General features: G+C 62.4%; 1 protein-coding gene across 1 annotated transcript; it reads left to right on the top strand.

The window, feature by feature from the left end:
* Window positions 1–189: 189 nt before the first annotated feature.
* MUS81 (MUS81 structure-specific endonuclease subunit) lies at window positions 190–14860 on the top strand. The gene is made up of 14 exons (XM_085563799.1): window positions 190–748; window positions 3224–3347; window positions 4415–4485; window positions 4817–4875; window positions 5351–5416; window positions 5744–5824; window positions 6555–6667; window positions 7530–7630; window positions 8833–8949; window positions 10985–11080; window positions 11593–11712; window positions 12625–12722; window positions 13776–13859; window positions 14649–14860. Exons 1-14 carry the CDS (start codon window positions 650–652, stop codon window positions 14713–14715), a joined length of 1296 nt encoding a protein of 431 aa, XP_085419925.1. The 5' UTR covers window positions 190–649; the 3' UTR covers window positions 14716–14860.
* The last annotated feature ends 232 nt before the right edge of the window (window positions 14861–15092 follow it).

Below are 15092 nucleotides of genomic sequence, written 5' to 3'. Positions count from 1 at the left end.
TTTTTAACAGGATTCCGGTTTTTTAACAGAATTCCGGGTTTTTTGCACAGAATTCCGGGTTTTTTTTAACAGAATTCCGGGTTTTTTAACAGAATTCCGGTTTTTTTAACAGAATTCCGTTTTTTTTAACACAATTCCGGTTTTTTTAACACAATTCCGGTTTTTTTAACACAATTCCGGTTTTTTAACACAATTCCGGTTTTTTTAACACAATTCCGGTTTTTAACACAATTCCGGGCTGGGGCGGAGTGTCGGTGCCCGGCGCAGCCGAGCGCGCTCCGGAGCCCGGGGCCGCTCCCGGGGCCGTTCCCGCTCCCGCTCCCGCTCCCGTTCCCGTTCCCGGTCCCGCTCCCGTTCCCGTTCCCGTTCCCGTTCCCGTTCCCGGTCCCGTTCCCGTTCCCGGTCCCGTTCCCGTTCCCGTTCCCGGTCCCGTTCCCGTTCCCGGTCCCGTTCCCGGTCCCGTTCCCGGTCCCGGTCCCGTTCCCGGTCCCGTTCCCGGTCCCGTTCCCGTTCCCGGTCCCGTTCCCGTTCCCGTTCCCGTTCCCGTTCCCGTTCCCGGTCCCGTTCCCGTTCCCGGTCCCGTTCCCGGTCCCGTTCCCGTTCCCGGTCCCGGTCCCGGTCCCGGTCCCGGTCCCGGTCCCGCCCCGCCATGGCCGCCGCCCGCAGCCCGAACGCGCTGTTCGCGCGCTGGATCCGCGAGTGGCGCCGCGAGGCGCGGAGCGCCCGGGCCCGCGCCGCCTACGGCAGGGTGCGCCGCGAGCGGGGGGCCGGGGGTTGGGGGCCGGGGGGGTTTTGGGGGTCCTGGGATGGATTTAGAGGTGCCCAGGGGGGCGATTTTGGGTTCCCGGCTGTGTTTTGGGGTTCCCGGGTGTGTTTTGGGGGTCCTGGGATGGATTTAGGGCTTCTCACGTGGGCGATTTTGGGTGCCCACGTGTGTTTTGGGGTCCCCGGGTGTGTTTTGGGGGACCCGGGGGTGTTTAGAGGTGCCCAGGGCGGCGATTTTGGGTTCCCCGGGGGGTTTTTTGGGGTGCCCAGGTGTGTTTTGGAGGTCCTGGGATGGATTTAGAGGTGCCCAGGGGGGCGATTTTGGGGTCTCCAGGGTGGATTTGGAGATGCCCAGGTGGGCGATTTTGGGGTGCCCGGGTGTGTTTTGGGGTGCCCAGGGGGGCGATTTTGGGGTCCCAGGTGTGTTTTGGGGTGCCCGGGTGGGTGATTTTGGGTTCCCGGGTGTGTTTTGGGGTGCCCAGGGGGGCGATTTTGGGGTCCCAGGTGTGTTTTGGGGTGCCCAGGGGGGCGATTTTAGGGTCCCAAGTGTGTTTTGGGGTGCCCGGGTGGGTGATTTTGGGGTCCCGGGTGTGTTTTGGGGTGTCTGGGGATGTTTAGAGGTGCCCGGGTGGGCGATTTTGGGGTTCCCGGGGGGGTTTTTTGGGGTGCCCGGGGGGGGATTTTGGAGGTCCTGGGATGGATTTAGAGGTGCCCAGGGGGGCGATTTTGGGGTCCCAGGTGTGTTTTGGGGTGCCCGGGGGGGTTTTGGGGTGCTCAGGTGTGTTTAGAGATGCCCAGGGGGGCGATTTTGGGTTCCCCGGGGACGGGTTTTTTGGGGTTCCCGGGTGTGTTTTGGGGTGCCCGGGTGGGTGATTTTGGGGTTCCCGGGTGTGTTTTGGAGGTCCTGGGATGGATTTAGGGCTCCTCACGTGGGCGATTTTGGGTGCCCAGGTGTGTTTTGTGGTGCCCGGGGGGATTTTGGGGTGCCCGGGGGGGGTTTTGGAGGTCCTGGGATGGATTTAGAGGTGCCCAGGGGGGCGATTTTGGGGTTCTCGGGTGTGTTTTGGGGTGCCCGGGGGGGCGATTTTGGGGTCCCGGGTGTGTTTTGGGGTGCTCAGGTGTGTTTAGAGGTGCCCAGGGGGGCGATTTTGGGGTCTCCAGGGTGGATTTGGAGATGCCCAGGTGTGTTTTGGGGTTCCCGGGTGTGTTTTGGGGTCTCCAGAAGTATTTTTTTGTGCCCAGGTGGGTGATTTTGGGGTTCCCGGGTAGATTTTGGGGTCCTCAGGTGTATTTTGGGGTGCCCGGGTGGGTGATTTTGGGTTCCCAGGTGTTTTTTTGGGTCCTTGGATGGATTTAGGGGTCCCCAGGGGGTCTATTTTGGGTGCCCGGTTGTGTTTTGGGGTGCCCGGGTGTGTTTAGAGGTGCCCAGGGGGGCGATTTTGGGGTCTCCAGGGGGGTTATTTTGGGGTTCCCGGCTGTGTTTTGGGGTGCCCGGGTGTGTATTGGTGTCTCCAGAAGTATTTTGGGGTGCCCAGGTGTGTTTTGGGGTGCCCAGGTGGGCGATTTTTGGGTGCCCACGTGTATTTTGGAGATGCCCAGGTGTGTTTTGGGGTCTCCAGAAGTATTTTGGGGTGCCCAGGGGGGCGATTTTGGGGTCTCCAGGGGGGTTTTTTGGGGTCCCAGGTATGTTTTGGGGTGCCGGGGTGAGCGATTTTTGGGGTCCCAGGTGTATTTTACGTACCCCAGGAATATTTTGGGCACCCCCAGGATTATTTTGGGCACCGCCAGGAGTATTTTAGGGGTATTTTGGGTACCCCAGGAGTAATTTTGGGCACCCCAGGATTATTTGGGGCACCCCAGGATTATTTTGGGTACCCCAGGAGTATTTTGGGCACCCCAGGAATATCTTGGGCAGCCCGGGAATATTTTGGGCACCCCAGGATTATTTTGGGCACCCCCAGGAGTATTTTAGGGGTATTTTGGGTAACCCCAGGATTATTTTGGGCACCCCAGGATTATTTTGGGGCCCCCCAGGATTATTTGGGGGTATTTTGGGGCCCCCCAGGATTATTTTGGGGTATTTTGGGCACCCCAAGATTATTTTGGGGCACCCAGGATTATTTTGGGGTATTTTGGGCACCCCAGGATTATTTTGGGCACCCCAGGATTATTTTGGGGTATTTGGGCCCCCCAGGATTATTTTGGGGCCCCCCAGGATTATTTTGGGGCCCCCCAGGATTATTTTGGGGTATTTGGGGCCCCCCAGGATTATTTTGGGGTATTTTGGGGCCCCCCCAGGATTATTTTGGGGTATTTTGGGGCCCCCCAGGATTATTTTGGGGCCCCCCAGGATTATTTTGGGGCCCCCCCAGGATTATTTTGGGGTATTTTGGGGCCCCCCAGGATTATTTTGGGGTATTGGGGCCCCCCCGGGTTATGTTGGCCCGTTTCCCCGCAGGCGCTGCGCTCGCTCTCCCGGTACCCGCTGCCGCTGCGCTCCGGCCGCGCCGCCGCCATCTTGCAGCACTTCGGCCCCGCCCTCTGCGCCCGCCTCGACCAACGGCTGAGCCAGCACCGCCGGGGTGGGCGGGGCTCGGGGCGGGGCCTGTGCTAGCCCCGCCCCTTCCCAGTGTGTGGGGCCTGGGTGGGCGTGGCCACGAGAGTGGCAGGGGCGTGGCCTTTGTTGGCCCCGCCCATTCCCCAGTGTGTGGGGCCTGGGTGGGCGTGGCCACGAGAGTGGCAGGGGCGTGGCTTGTGTTGGCCCCGCCCTTTCCCCTTAGAGTGTGGGCGTGGCCAAGAGGGGTGTAAGGGGCGTGGCTTGTGTTAGCCCCGCCCCTTTCCCCTTAGAGGGTGGGCGTGGCCAAGAGGGGTATAAGGGGCGTGGTTTGTGTTGGCCCCGCCCCTTTCCCCTCCACAATGGGTCGGGCACTTGGTTGGGCGTGACAGGGGGCGTGGCTTATGTTGACTCCGCCCCTTTCCCCTCCACAACGGGCGGGGCACTGGTTGGGCGTGACATGGGGGCGTGGCTTGTGTTAGCCCCGCCCCTTCTCATTCACAAATGGGCGGGGCTGAATGGGCATTGGCTGGGTGTGGGCGTGGCTTGTGTTAGTCCCGCCCCTTTTCTCCATATGTGGGTGGGGCGTGGCCATGAGGGCGTGGAGGGGCGTGGTTTGTGTTAGCCACGCCCCTTTCCCCTCTCTACAAATGAGCGGGGCCTTGGGTGGGCGTGGCCAGGAGGGTGTGACTGGGCGTGGCTTGTGTTGGCTCCGCCCCTTTTCTTCCACCCCTGGGCGGGGCCAAGAGGGTGAGGCGGGGGCGTGGTTTTGTGTTAGCCACGCCCCTTTCCCGCCACCGGTGGGCGGGGCTGGGGTGGGTGTGGCCACAAGATTGTGACAGGGGCGGGGCTAACACAGGCCACGCCCCCCTTTCCCACCACAGTGGGCAGGGCCTAAATGGATGGGGAGGGGGCGTGGCCTGTGGTGGCCACGCCCCTTCTTCTTTCACCGGTGGGCGTGGCCAATGTATGTATCAGGGGGCGTGGTTTGTGTTAGCCCCGCCCTTTACCCCGCTGGTGGGCGGGGCATCCACAGATGTGGCGTCGGTGGGGTCAGTTTCGCATACTAATTTGCATCTCATTTGCATGCCGCAGAGCTGGGCCCCCCGGCCACGCCCCCCCGGCGGCAGGAGCGCTGCCCAGCCCCTCCCCCAGCCCCGCCCGCGGTGAGTCCGCCCCTCCCCCACCCCCCCAAAATTATGGGGAGGGGGGAGGGGCGGGAGAGGCCACGCCCAAAATCTCTGCCCCTCCCCCTGAGCCCTGTGGGGGGGAGGGGCCACCCGTGGGGGGTGGGGGAGGGGTCCCGACTCCTGCCCCTCCCCCTCCCGACCCCAAGCCCCTCCCCCTGAGCCCCTCCCGGGGGCGGAGCTTCCGAAGGCCCCGCCCTCCCTCGGCCCCGCCCCTCCCCCACCCCGGCACCCCCAAATGGGGAGGGGGAGGGGGTGGGGCTGGGGCTGACCCCCCCTCCCTCCCCCCCGGTTCCCTTCCCCCCCACAGGAGGCTCCGGGACCCCTCCCCCGCCGGGGCCGTCAGCAGAGGAGCGGCTGCGCCCCCCGGTATGGCCGCGACCCCCCCGGGACCCCCAAATTCACCTGGGACCCCCCTGGGATCCCCAAATTCACCTGGGACCCCCCCGGGATCCCCAAATTCACCTGGGACCCCCCCGGGATCCCCAAATTCACCTGGGAAACTTCCGGGACCCCCTGAGACCCCCCCCCCGGACCTCCAGACTCACCTGAGACCCCCCCAGAACCCCCCCAGGACCCCCAGGAACCCCCCCGGGACCCCCGGGGACCCCCCAGGACCCCCCGGGACCCCCCCAAGACCCCCCCAGGACCCCCCAGGACCCCCCTAGGACCCCCCGGGACCCCCCCAGGACCCCCCGGGATCCCCCCAGGACCCCCCGGGACCCCCCTAGGATCCCCCGGGACCCCCCCAGGACCCCCCGGGATCCCCCCAGGACCCCCAGGAACCCCCCCAGGACCCCCCGGGACCCCCCAGGCCCCCTCATGTCTCCCCTCCCCCCCCCAGGTCCTCGCCGCCCCCGCAGCGCCCCCTGGCGGAGCAGGACGAGAACTGCGCCCCCTCCCCCCCCCTGTGAGCGCGGGGGGGTGGGGACATTTGGGGACATTTGGGGACATTTGGGTACACTTGGGGGGTTTGGGACATTTGGGGGTTTGGGGACACTTTGGGGACATTTGGGGATATTTGGGGGGTTTGGGGACATTTTGGGGGGGTTGGGGACACTTTGGGGACACTTTGGGGACACTTTGGGGGGCTTGGGGACACTTTGGGGATTTGGGGACACTTTGGGGACACTTTGGGGACACTTTGGGGACACTTCGGGGGGGTTGGGGACATTTGGGGACACTCTGGGGGGGTCTCAGCCCGGGGGTCACCCGGGCTGGATTTGGGGTCCCCCAGGTGTGACCCCGAGTGGGACTTTGAGCTGCAGCCCGGCCACTTCGACATCGTCCTGTGCGCCGACGTCACCGAGGCCCACGGGTGACATCCCTGTCACCACCCCCATGTCACCAACCCTGTGTCACCCCCCCGGTGTCACCACCCCCGTGTCATCCCCCGGTGTCACCCTGGGTCACCCTGGGCCACCCTGGGTCACCCCCTGTGTCCTCGGTGTCACCACCCCTATGTCACCACCTCCATGTCACCCCTGTGTCACCTTGGTGTCACCACCCCCGTGTCACCCCATGTGAGCCCCGTGTCCCCATCCCCGCCATGACGTGTCCCCAACATCCCCATTGTCCCCAATGTCCCCAGTTCCCCTTGATGTCCCCAATGTCCCCACTGTCCCCAATGTCCCCACACCCATGACGTGTCCCCCATGTCCCCAATCAATGTCCCCAATGTCCCCAATCCCCCCAGTGTCCCCATTGTCCCTGATGTCCCCAATGTCCCCACTGTCCCCAATCCCCCCGCTGTCCCCATCCCCGTGATGTGTCCCCGTTGTCCCCAATGTCCCCAATCCTCCCAGTGTCCCCATTGTCCCCAGTGTCCCCAATCCCCCAATGTCCTCAATGTCCCCAATGTTCCCAATGTCCCCACCCCCATGATGTGTCCCCACTTCCCCAATCCCCCCGCTGTCCCCAGTGTCCCCAATGTCCCCAATGTCCCCACTGTCCCCGCTGTCCCCGCAGTCCCCAATCCCCCCGCTGTCCCCGCTGTCCCCACTGTCCCCGCTGTCCCCACCCCGGTGACGCATCCCCGCTGTCCCCAGCCCGTCCGGGGGGCTCCCGGCCCTGCTGCGCTCCCGGGGGGTCCCGGTGCTGCTGCGGCGCCTCCCGGTCGGAGACTTCCTCTGGGTGGCGCGAGAGAGGGACCCGCCCGCAGGTGGGCGGGGCCGGGGGCGGGGCCTGGGTGGGCGGGGCCGGTGTGACCACGCCCCCAGGGCTGGGCGTGACACCTGGAGTGGGCGTGGCCTGTGTGACCACGCCCATGGGTGGGTGTGGCAGAGGGGGCGTGGCCTGGATGGGCGGGGCCTGTGTGACCACGCCCATGGTTTGGGTGTGGCCGAGGGGCGTGGCCTGGGTGGGCGTGGCCTGGGGGACCACCCCCCAGGTCTGGGTGTGGTACCTGGAGTGGGCGTGGCCTGTGTGACCACGCCCAAGAACTGGGCTTGGCCTGAGTGGGCGTGGCCTGTGTGACCACGCCCCCAGAGCTGGGCGTGCTGCTTCATTGGATGTGGTTGTCACTCATGGGCGGGGCCATGTGGTGGCCACGCCCCCTGAGGGGTGGAGACATGGTGGCCACGCCCTCAGGGCGCCTCAGCCGTTCATTGGCCGAGTTCAGAGGGGGAGTGGCCAGTTCCTCGCCACGCCCATGAAATTGGGTGTGGTCAGGGGCGTGGCCAGGTCCAGGCCCCGCCCATGAAGTTGAGTGGGCGGGGCCAGGCGTGATAGGCGGGGCCAGTTTCAGACCACGCCCATAACACGGAGGGGCGTGGTCAGGTGTGATAGGCGTGGTCAGAGGGGGCGTGGCCAGGCATGATTGGCGTGTCACCGGGGCGTGGCCAATGCTGGCTCCACCCCCACGGGTGGGCGTGTCCACGTTTAAGCCACACCCCTTTGGGCGCCATGCTGGTGGGCGTGGCCTGGGTTGACCCCGCCCTAGGAGTGGGTGTGGGTGGGCGTGGCTCGGTGGGCGTGGTTTGGAGTGGGCGGGGCCGGTGTGACCCCTATGGCCACGCCCCCAGGCCACGCCCCCCGGGAGCTGGTGCTGGACGTGGTGGTGGAGCGGAAATCGGCGGCGGATTTGGGGAACAGCATCCGGGACGGGCGGTACCGGGAGCAGAAGGTGGGGACTGGGGGGACTGGGAGGGAACTGGGGGGGACTGGGAGGAACTGGGAGGGACTGGGAGGAACTGGGAGGGACTGGGAGGGAACTGGGAGGGACTGGGAGGAACTGGGAGGGACTGGGGGGGACTGGGGGGGAACTGGGGGGGAACTGGGGGGGACTGGGAGGACTGGGAGGGACTGGGAGGGACTGGGAGGAACTGGGAGGGACTGGGAGGGACTGGGGGGGACTGGGGGGGAACTGGGGGGGAACTGGGGGGGAACTGGGGGGGACTGGGAGGACTGGGAGGGACTGGGGGGGACTGGGAGGGACTGGGAGGGACTGGGAGGAACTGGGAGGGAACTGGAGGGGAACTGGGGGGGACTGGGAGGGAACTGGGAGGGGACTGGGGCCCACTGGGACAGACTGGGAGGTAACTGGGCTGGACTGGGATGCACTGGGAGGTAACTGGGACGAACTGGGATGAACTGGTCTCTACTGGGAGGTAACAGGGACGAACTGTTCTGCACTGGTTCGTACTGGTCTGTACTGGTGTAACTGGGCTGCACTGGGAGGTAACCGGGATGGACTGGGGGGTAACTGGGAGGTTACGGAGATGAGCTGGTCCATACTGGTCCATACTGGTCCATACTGGTCCATACTGGTCCGTACTGGTCCGTACTGGTCCATACTGCTCCGTACTGGTCCGTACTGGTCCGTACTGGTCCATACTGCTCCGTACTGGTCCGTACTGGTCCGTACTGCTCCGTACTGGTCCGTACTGGTTTATACTGGTCCGTACTGGTCCGTACTGGTCCGTACTGGTCCATACTGGTCCATACTCGTCCATACTGGTCCGTACTGGTCCATACTGGTCCATACCGGTCCGTACCGGTCCGTACTGGTCCGTACTGGTCCGCACTGGTCCGTACTGGTCCGTACCGGTCCGTACTGGTCCGTACTGGTCCGTACTGGTCCGTACTGGTCCATACTGGTCCGTACCGGTCCGTACTGGTTTATACTGGTCCGTACTGGTCCATACTGGTCCGTACTGGTCCGTACTGGTCCGTACTGGTCCGTACTGGTTTATACTGGTCCGTACTGGTCCGTACTGGTCCATACTGGTCCATACTGGTCCGTACTGGTCCGTACTGGTCCGTACTGGTCCGTACTGGTCCGTACCGGTCCGTACTGGTGTAAGGCGCTCCGCTCCGGTGCCGCAGCTCCGCCTGCGCCGCTCGGGGCTGCGTTTCCCGGTTCTGCTGCTGGAGCAGCCGGGGGAGGGGCAGGCGCTGCCCCTCCCCCCCCGCAGCCTGCGGCAGGCGGCCGCCAGCGCCCAGGTACGGAGAGCCCGCCCCTAATTAGGGACCCCAACCTAATTAGGGATCCCAACCTAATTAGGGACCCGGCCTTAATTAGGGACCCCAACCTAATTACAGACCCCGCCCTAATTAGGGACCCGGCCTTAATTACAGACCCCGCCCCTAATTAGGGACCCGGCCTTAATTACAGACCCCGCCCCTAATTAGGGACCCCAACCTAATTAGGGACCCCAACCTAATTAGAGACCCCGCCCCTAATTAGGGACCCGGCCTTAATTACAGACCCCGCCCCTAACTAGGGACCCGGCCTTAATTACAGACCCCGCCCTAATTAGGGACCCGGCCTTAATTACAGACCCCGCCCCTAATTAGGGACCCCAACCTAATTACGGACCCCAACCTAATTAGAGACCCCGCCCCTAATTAGGGACCCCAACCTAATTAGAGACCCCAACCTAGAGACCCACCCCTAATTACAGACCCCAACCTAATTAGGGACCCCGCCCCTAATTACAGACCCCAACCTAATTAGAGACCCACCCCTAATTACAGACCCACCCCTAATTACAGACCCCGCCACTAATTACAGACCCGCCCCTAATTAGGGACCCGCCCCTAATTAGGGACCCCAACCTAATTAGAGACCCACCACTAATTAGAGACCCCAACCTAATTAGAGACCCCAACCTAATTACAGACCCCAACCTAATTACGGACCCGCCCCTAATTACAGACCCCGCCCCTAATTACAGACCCCAACCTAATTAGAGACCCCGCCACTAATTACAGACCCCAACCTAATTTAGAGACCCCAACCTAATTACAGACCCGCCCCTAATTACAGACCCCGCCACTAATTAGGGACCCCAACCTAATTAGAGACCCTGCCACTAATTACAGACCCACCCCTAATTAGAGACCCCAACCTAATTAGAGACCCCACCCCTAATTACAGACCCCAAACTAATTACAGACCCCGCCCCTAATTAGGGACCCGCCCCTAATTAGAGACCCCGCCCCTAATTACAGACCCCAAACTAATTACAGACCCCAAACTAATTACAGACCCCGCCCCTAGAGACCCCGCCCCTAATTAGAGACCCCGCCACTAATTACAGACCCGCCCCTAATTAGAGACCCCGCCCCTAATTACAGACCCCGCCACTAATTACAGACCCGCCCCTAATTACAGACCCCAACCTAATTACAGACCCGCCCCTAATTACAGACCCCGCCCCTAATTACAGACCCCGCCCCTAATTACAGACCCCTCCCTAATTACAGAGAGACCCCTCCCCTAATTTCAGACCCCTCCCCTAATTACAGACCCCTCCCCTAATTAGAGAGAGACCCCTCCCCTAATTAGAGAGAGACCCCTCCCCTAATTAGAGACACCTTCAAATTAGAGACCCCTCCCCTAATTAGAGACCCCTCCCCAAAATACAGAGACACCCCCTGAGACCCCTCCCCAAATCCCAGAGACCCCTCCCCAAAATCCGGGTCTTGGGGGGGGGGAGGCTTTAGGGGTCCTGGGGGAATTTGGGGGTCCCAGGAGGGATTTGGGGGTCCCGGGGGTTTTTGGGGCTCCCGGGGCTCTTTTTGGGGGTCCCGGGGAGGATTTGGGGTATTTTGGGGGTCCCCGGGCTGTATTTGGGGTGTTTTGGGGGGCCCCGGGCTGTTTTTGGGGTGGTTTTGGGGATCCCGGGGCTGTTTTGGGGGTCCCGGGCTGTTTTTGGGGGTCCCGGGGCTGTTTTTGGGGGTCCCGGGCTGTTTTTGGGGGTCCCGGGGCTGTTTTTGGGGTCCCGGGGGTTTTTGGGCTGTTTTTGGGGTCCCGGGGGTTTTTGGGCTGTTTTTGGGGTGTTTTTGGGGTCCCGGGCTGTTTTTGGGCTGTTTTTGGGGTGTTTTGGGGGTCCCGGGGCTGGTTTTGGGGTGTTTTTGGGGTGTTTTTGGGGTCCCGGGGGTTTTTGGGGTCCCGGGGCTGTTTTTGGGGGTCCCGGGGGTTTTTGGGGTGTTTTTGGGGTGTTTTGGGGTCCCGGCTCTCAGACCCCCCCAGGTGCGGGACGGTCTCTTCGTGGCGCGAGCCCGGGACCCCCAGGACGCGGCCGAATATTTGGGGGTCCTGGGGGAGCAGCTGAGGAGGAGATTCGGGGTGAGCGGGAAATTGGGGAATCTGGGGGGAAATTGGGAATTTTTGGGAGGGAAAAATGGGAATTTTTGGGCGGAAATTGGGAATTTTTGGGAGGGAAAAATGGGAATTTTTGGGGGAAAATTGGGAATTTTTGGGTGGGAAAAATGGGAATTTTTGAGGGGAAAATTGGGAATTTTCGGGGGGGAAAATGGGAATTTTTGGGGGGGAATTTTTTGGGGGGGATTTTTGGGTGGGAAATTGGGAATTTTGTGGGGGAAAATGGGAACTTTTGGGGGAATTTTTTGGGGGGAATTTTTGGGGGAAATTTTTGGGGGGGAATTTTTGGGGGGGGAATTTTTGGGGGGAATTTTTGGGGGGATTTTTTTGGGGGGAACTTTGGAGGGGAGTTTTTGGGGGAAAAATGAGAATTTTTGGGGGGAAAAATCGGAATTTTGGGGGGAAAAATGAGAAATTTAGGGGGGGGAATTTTGGGGTGTGAATTTTGGGGGTCCCTGAGCCCTCCCCCCCCCCAGGGCCGCCGGCTGAGGTCGTGGGGAGGGGGCGTCACCACCCGAGGCCCCCCCGAGCCCCCCGGGACCCCCCTGGCCCTGCTGCCCCTCCCCCGCCTGCGGGAGGGGGGGGGCAAGAACCAGGTGGGGGAGGGGAAATGGGGGGAGGGGAATTTGGGGTGGGGGAGGGGAAATTTGGGGAGGGGGAGGGGAAATTTGGGGTCGGGGAGGGGAAAATTGGGGGGGGGAAATTGGGTGGGGGAGGGGAAATTTGGGGTCGGGGAGGGGAAATTTGGGGTGGGGGAGGGGAAATAATGGGGTGGGGGAGGGGCTGTGTCATTTTTGGGGTCGATTTTGGGGTCGGGGATGTTTTGGGGTCCCCTCACCCCAATTTTTGTCCCCCCCAAACCGTGGGCGCCGTGTCCTTTGTGGGGTCTGGGGGAGTTTTGGGGTCCCCTCACCCCAATTTTTACCGCCCCCAGACCCAGCCCATGGAGGGGCTTTTATGGGGTCAATTTTGGGCTCGAGGGAGTTTTGGGGTCCCCTCACCCCAATTTTTGCCCCCCCAGACCCACACCTTTGTCCTTTTTGGGGGGATTTTGGGGTCGGGGCTCGATTTTGTGGTCGGGGGGATATTTTGGGGTCCCCTCACCCCAATTTTTGTCCCCCCAGACCGTGGGCGCCGTGTCCTTTGGGGATGGATTTTGGAGTCGGGGGGATATTTTGGGGTCGGGGGTCGATTTTGGGGTCCCCTCACCCCAATTTTCCCCCTCCAAACCCAGACCTGTGTCCTTTATGGGGTCGATTTTGGGGTCGGGGCTCGATTTTGGGGTCGGGGATGTTTTGGGGTCCCCTCACCCCAGTTTTCCCCCCAGACCGTGGGCGCCGTGTCCTTTGGGGATGGATTTTGGGGTCGGGGGTCGATTTTGGGGTCCCTCACCCCAGTTTTCCCCCCAGACCGTGGGCGCTGTGTCCTTTGGGGATATTTTGGGGTCGGGGGGATATTTTGGGGTCGGGGGTCGATTTTGGGGTCCCTCACCCCAGTTTTCCCCCCAGACCGTGGGCGCCGTGTTCGCCCGGCAGCTGCTGCAGCTCCGGGGGCTCGGGGGGGGCCGGGCCGGGGCCGTCCAGCGCCGCTTCCCCACCCCCGCCAGGTCCGGGGGTCCCGGGGGTCCCGGGGGGGGTCCTGGGGGTCTTGGGGGTCCCGGGGGGGGTCCGGGGGTCCCAGGGTGGGTCCCGGGGGTCCCGGGGGTCTCGGGGGTATTGGGGGGTGCCGGGGGTCTCGGGGGGGGTCGGGCAGGGGGGGTCTGGGGGTCCCCAAAAAGGGGAGGGGGAAGGGAGGGTCCAGAGGGTGGGGGATGGGGGGGGTCGGGGGTTGGGGGGTCTTTTTGGGGGGTTTTTGGGGTGGGGGTCGGGTCTCAGGGTTTTTTTGGGGGGTTTTGGGGTGGGGGTCGGGTCTTAGGGTTTTTTTCGGATTTTTAGGCTGGGGTCCGGTCTCGGGGGGGGGTTTTTGGGGGTTTTTGGAGTGGGGGTCGGGTCCCGGTAGTTTTTTTAGGGGTTTTTGGGGTGGGGGTCGGGTCTCGGGAGGTTTTTGGGGTGGGGTCGGGTCTCGGGGTTTTTTTGGGGGGTTTTGGGGTGGGGGTCGGGTCTCAGGGTTTTTTTGGGATTTTTAGGCTGGGGTCCGGTCTCGGGGAGGGTTTTGGGATTTTTGGGCTGGGGGTTGGGTCTCGGGGTTTTTTTGGGGGGTTTTTGGGGTGGGGTCAGGTCTCGGGAGGTTTTTTGGGGTTTTTTTGGGGGGGGGGTTTGGGGTGGGGTCGGGTCTCGGGAGGTTTTTGGGGCGGGGGTCGGGTCTCGGGGTTTTTTTGGCAATTTTGGGCTGGGGTCCGGTCTCGGGGGGGGGTTTGGGGTTTTTGGGGTGGGGGTCGGGTCTCGGGGGTTTTTTGGGGGTTTTTGGGGTGGGGGTCGGATCTCGGGGGTTTTTATGGGTGTTTTTGGGGTGGGGTCCGGTCTCGGGGGGGGGGTTGGGGTTTTTGGGGTGGGGGTCGGATCTCGGGGGTTTTTATGGGTGTTTTTGGGGTGGGGTCCGGTCTCGGGGGGGGGGTTGGGGTTTTTGGGGTGGGGGTTTGGTCTCAGGGGTGTTTTTGGGTATTTTTTGGGGGGGAGTTTTTTTTGGGGGGGGTCCCCTGAGTTCTGCCCCTCCCCCGCAGCCTCCTGGCCGCCCTGGGCCCCTCCCAGGACCCCCAAAAGTGCCGGGAGGTGCTGAGGGGGCTGAGCTGCGGCCCCGCCCAGAGGTGAGACCCCCCGAAATCTGGGAACCCCAAATCCTGGGAATTCCCAAATCCTGGGAACCCCAAATCCTGAGATCCCCAAATCCTGGGAATTCCCAAATCCTGGGAACCCCAAATCCTGGGAACCCCAAATCCTGGGAACCCCAAAATCCTGGAAACCCCAAATCCTGAGAACCCCAAAATCCTGGGAATTCCCAAATCCTGGGAATTCCCAAATCCTGGGAACCCCCAAATCCTGGGAACCCCAAATCCTGCAAACCCCAAATCTTGGAAACCCCAAATCCTGGGAATTCCAAAATCCTGGGGACCCCAAATCTTGGGAACCCCCCCCCCAAATCCTGGGAACCGCAAATCCTGAGATCCCCAGATCCTGGGAACCCCAAAATCCTGGGAACCCCAAAATCCTGGGAATTCCCAAAATTCTGGGAATTCCCAAATCCTGGGGACCCCCAAATCCTGGGGACCCCAAATCCTGGGACCCCAAAATCCTGGGAATTCCCAAATCCTGGGAACCCCAAAATCCTGGGAATTCCCAAATCCTGGGAACCCCAAAATCCTGGGAATTCCCAAATCCTGAGGATTCCCAAATCCTGGGGCTTCCCACATCCTGAGATCTCCAAATCCTGCGAACCCCAAATCCTGGAGAACCCAAACTCCTGTTGTCCCCCACCCCGATTTTGGGTCCCCCCCATATTTTTTGGGGGGGTTTAACCCTTTCTTCCCCCCCCCCCCCGATTTTGGGTCCCCCCGGATTTTTTGGGGGGTTTAACCCTTTCTTCACCCCCCCAACAGGAATTTGGGCCCCTCCCTCAGCGAGGCTCTGGTGCAGCTCTACGGGACCCTGGGGCCTCTGTCCTGAGGGGACACCCCGATGTCACCTGCTGTCACCCGCTGTCACCCCAGTGTCACCCCGCTGTCACCCCGCTGTCACCTGTTGTCACTCCCCATTGTCACCCCCCGTTGTCACCCCACTGTCACCCCCCAGTAAAGCCCCTCCCCCACCACTGCAGCCCCCAGTTTTGGTTTGGGGGAGGACGGGAGGGGGAGGGGACACGGCGGGGACAGGGGGTGACACCGGTGACACTGACGGGTGACGGTGATGGGGTGACAGTGACAGGGGTGACAGTGATGGGGTGACACTGACAGGGGTGACAGTGATAGTGACACCGGTGACACTGACGGGTGACAGTGATAGTGACACCGGTGACACTGACGGGTGACGGTGATGGGGTGACA

Source organism: Lonchura striata, chromosome 31 (assembly GCF_050655825.1).
Source record: "Lonchura striata isolate lonStrDom1 chromosome 31, ASM5065582v1, whole genome shotgun sequence".
NCBI lineage: Eukaryota > Metazoa > Chordata > Aves > Passeriformes > Estrildidae > Lonchura > Lonchura striata.
The sequence above is the reverse complement of the archived record's forward strand: the minus strand, read 5'-3'. Positions and strand labels throughout refer to the sequence as shown.

What these genes read in the sequence shown, in the direction of transcription:
- MUS81 (XM_085563799.1), top strand. Translation starts at nt 650, where the DNA reads ATGGCCGCCGCCCGCAGCCCGAACGCGCTGTTCGCGCGCTGGATCCGC. An exon ending in AGCTGAGGAGGAGATTCGGG is followed by an intron (nt 11,081 to 11,592) that starts GTGAGCGGGAAA and finishes CCCCCCCCCCAG; the next exon opens with GGCCGCCGGCTGAGGTCGTG. An exon ending in AGGGGGGGGGCAAGAACCAG is followed by an intron (nt 11,713 to 12,624) that starts GTGGGGGAGGGG and finishes TTTTCCCCCCAG; the next exon opens with ACCGTGGGCGCCGTGTTCGC.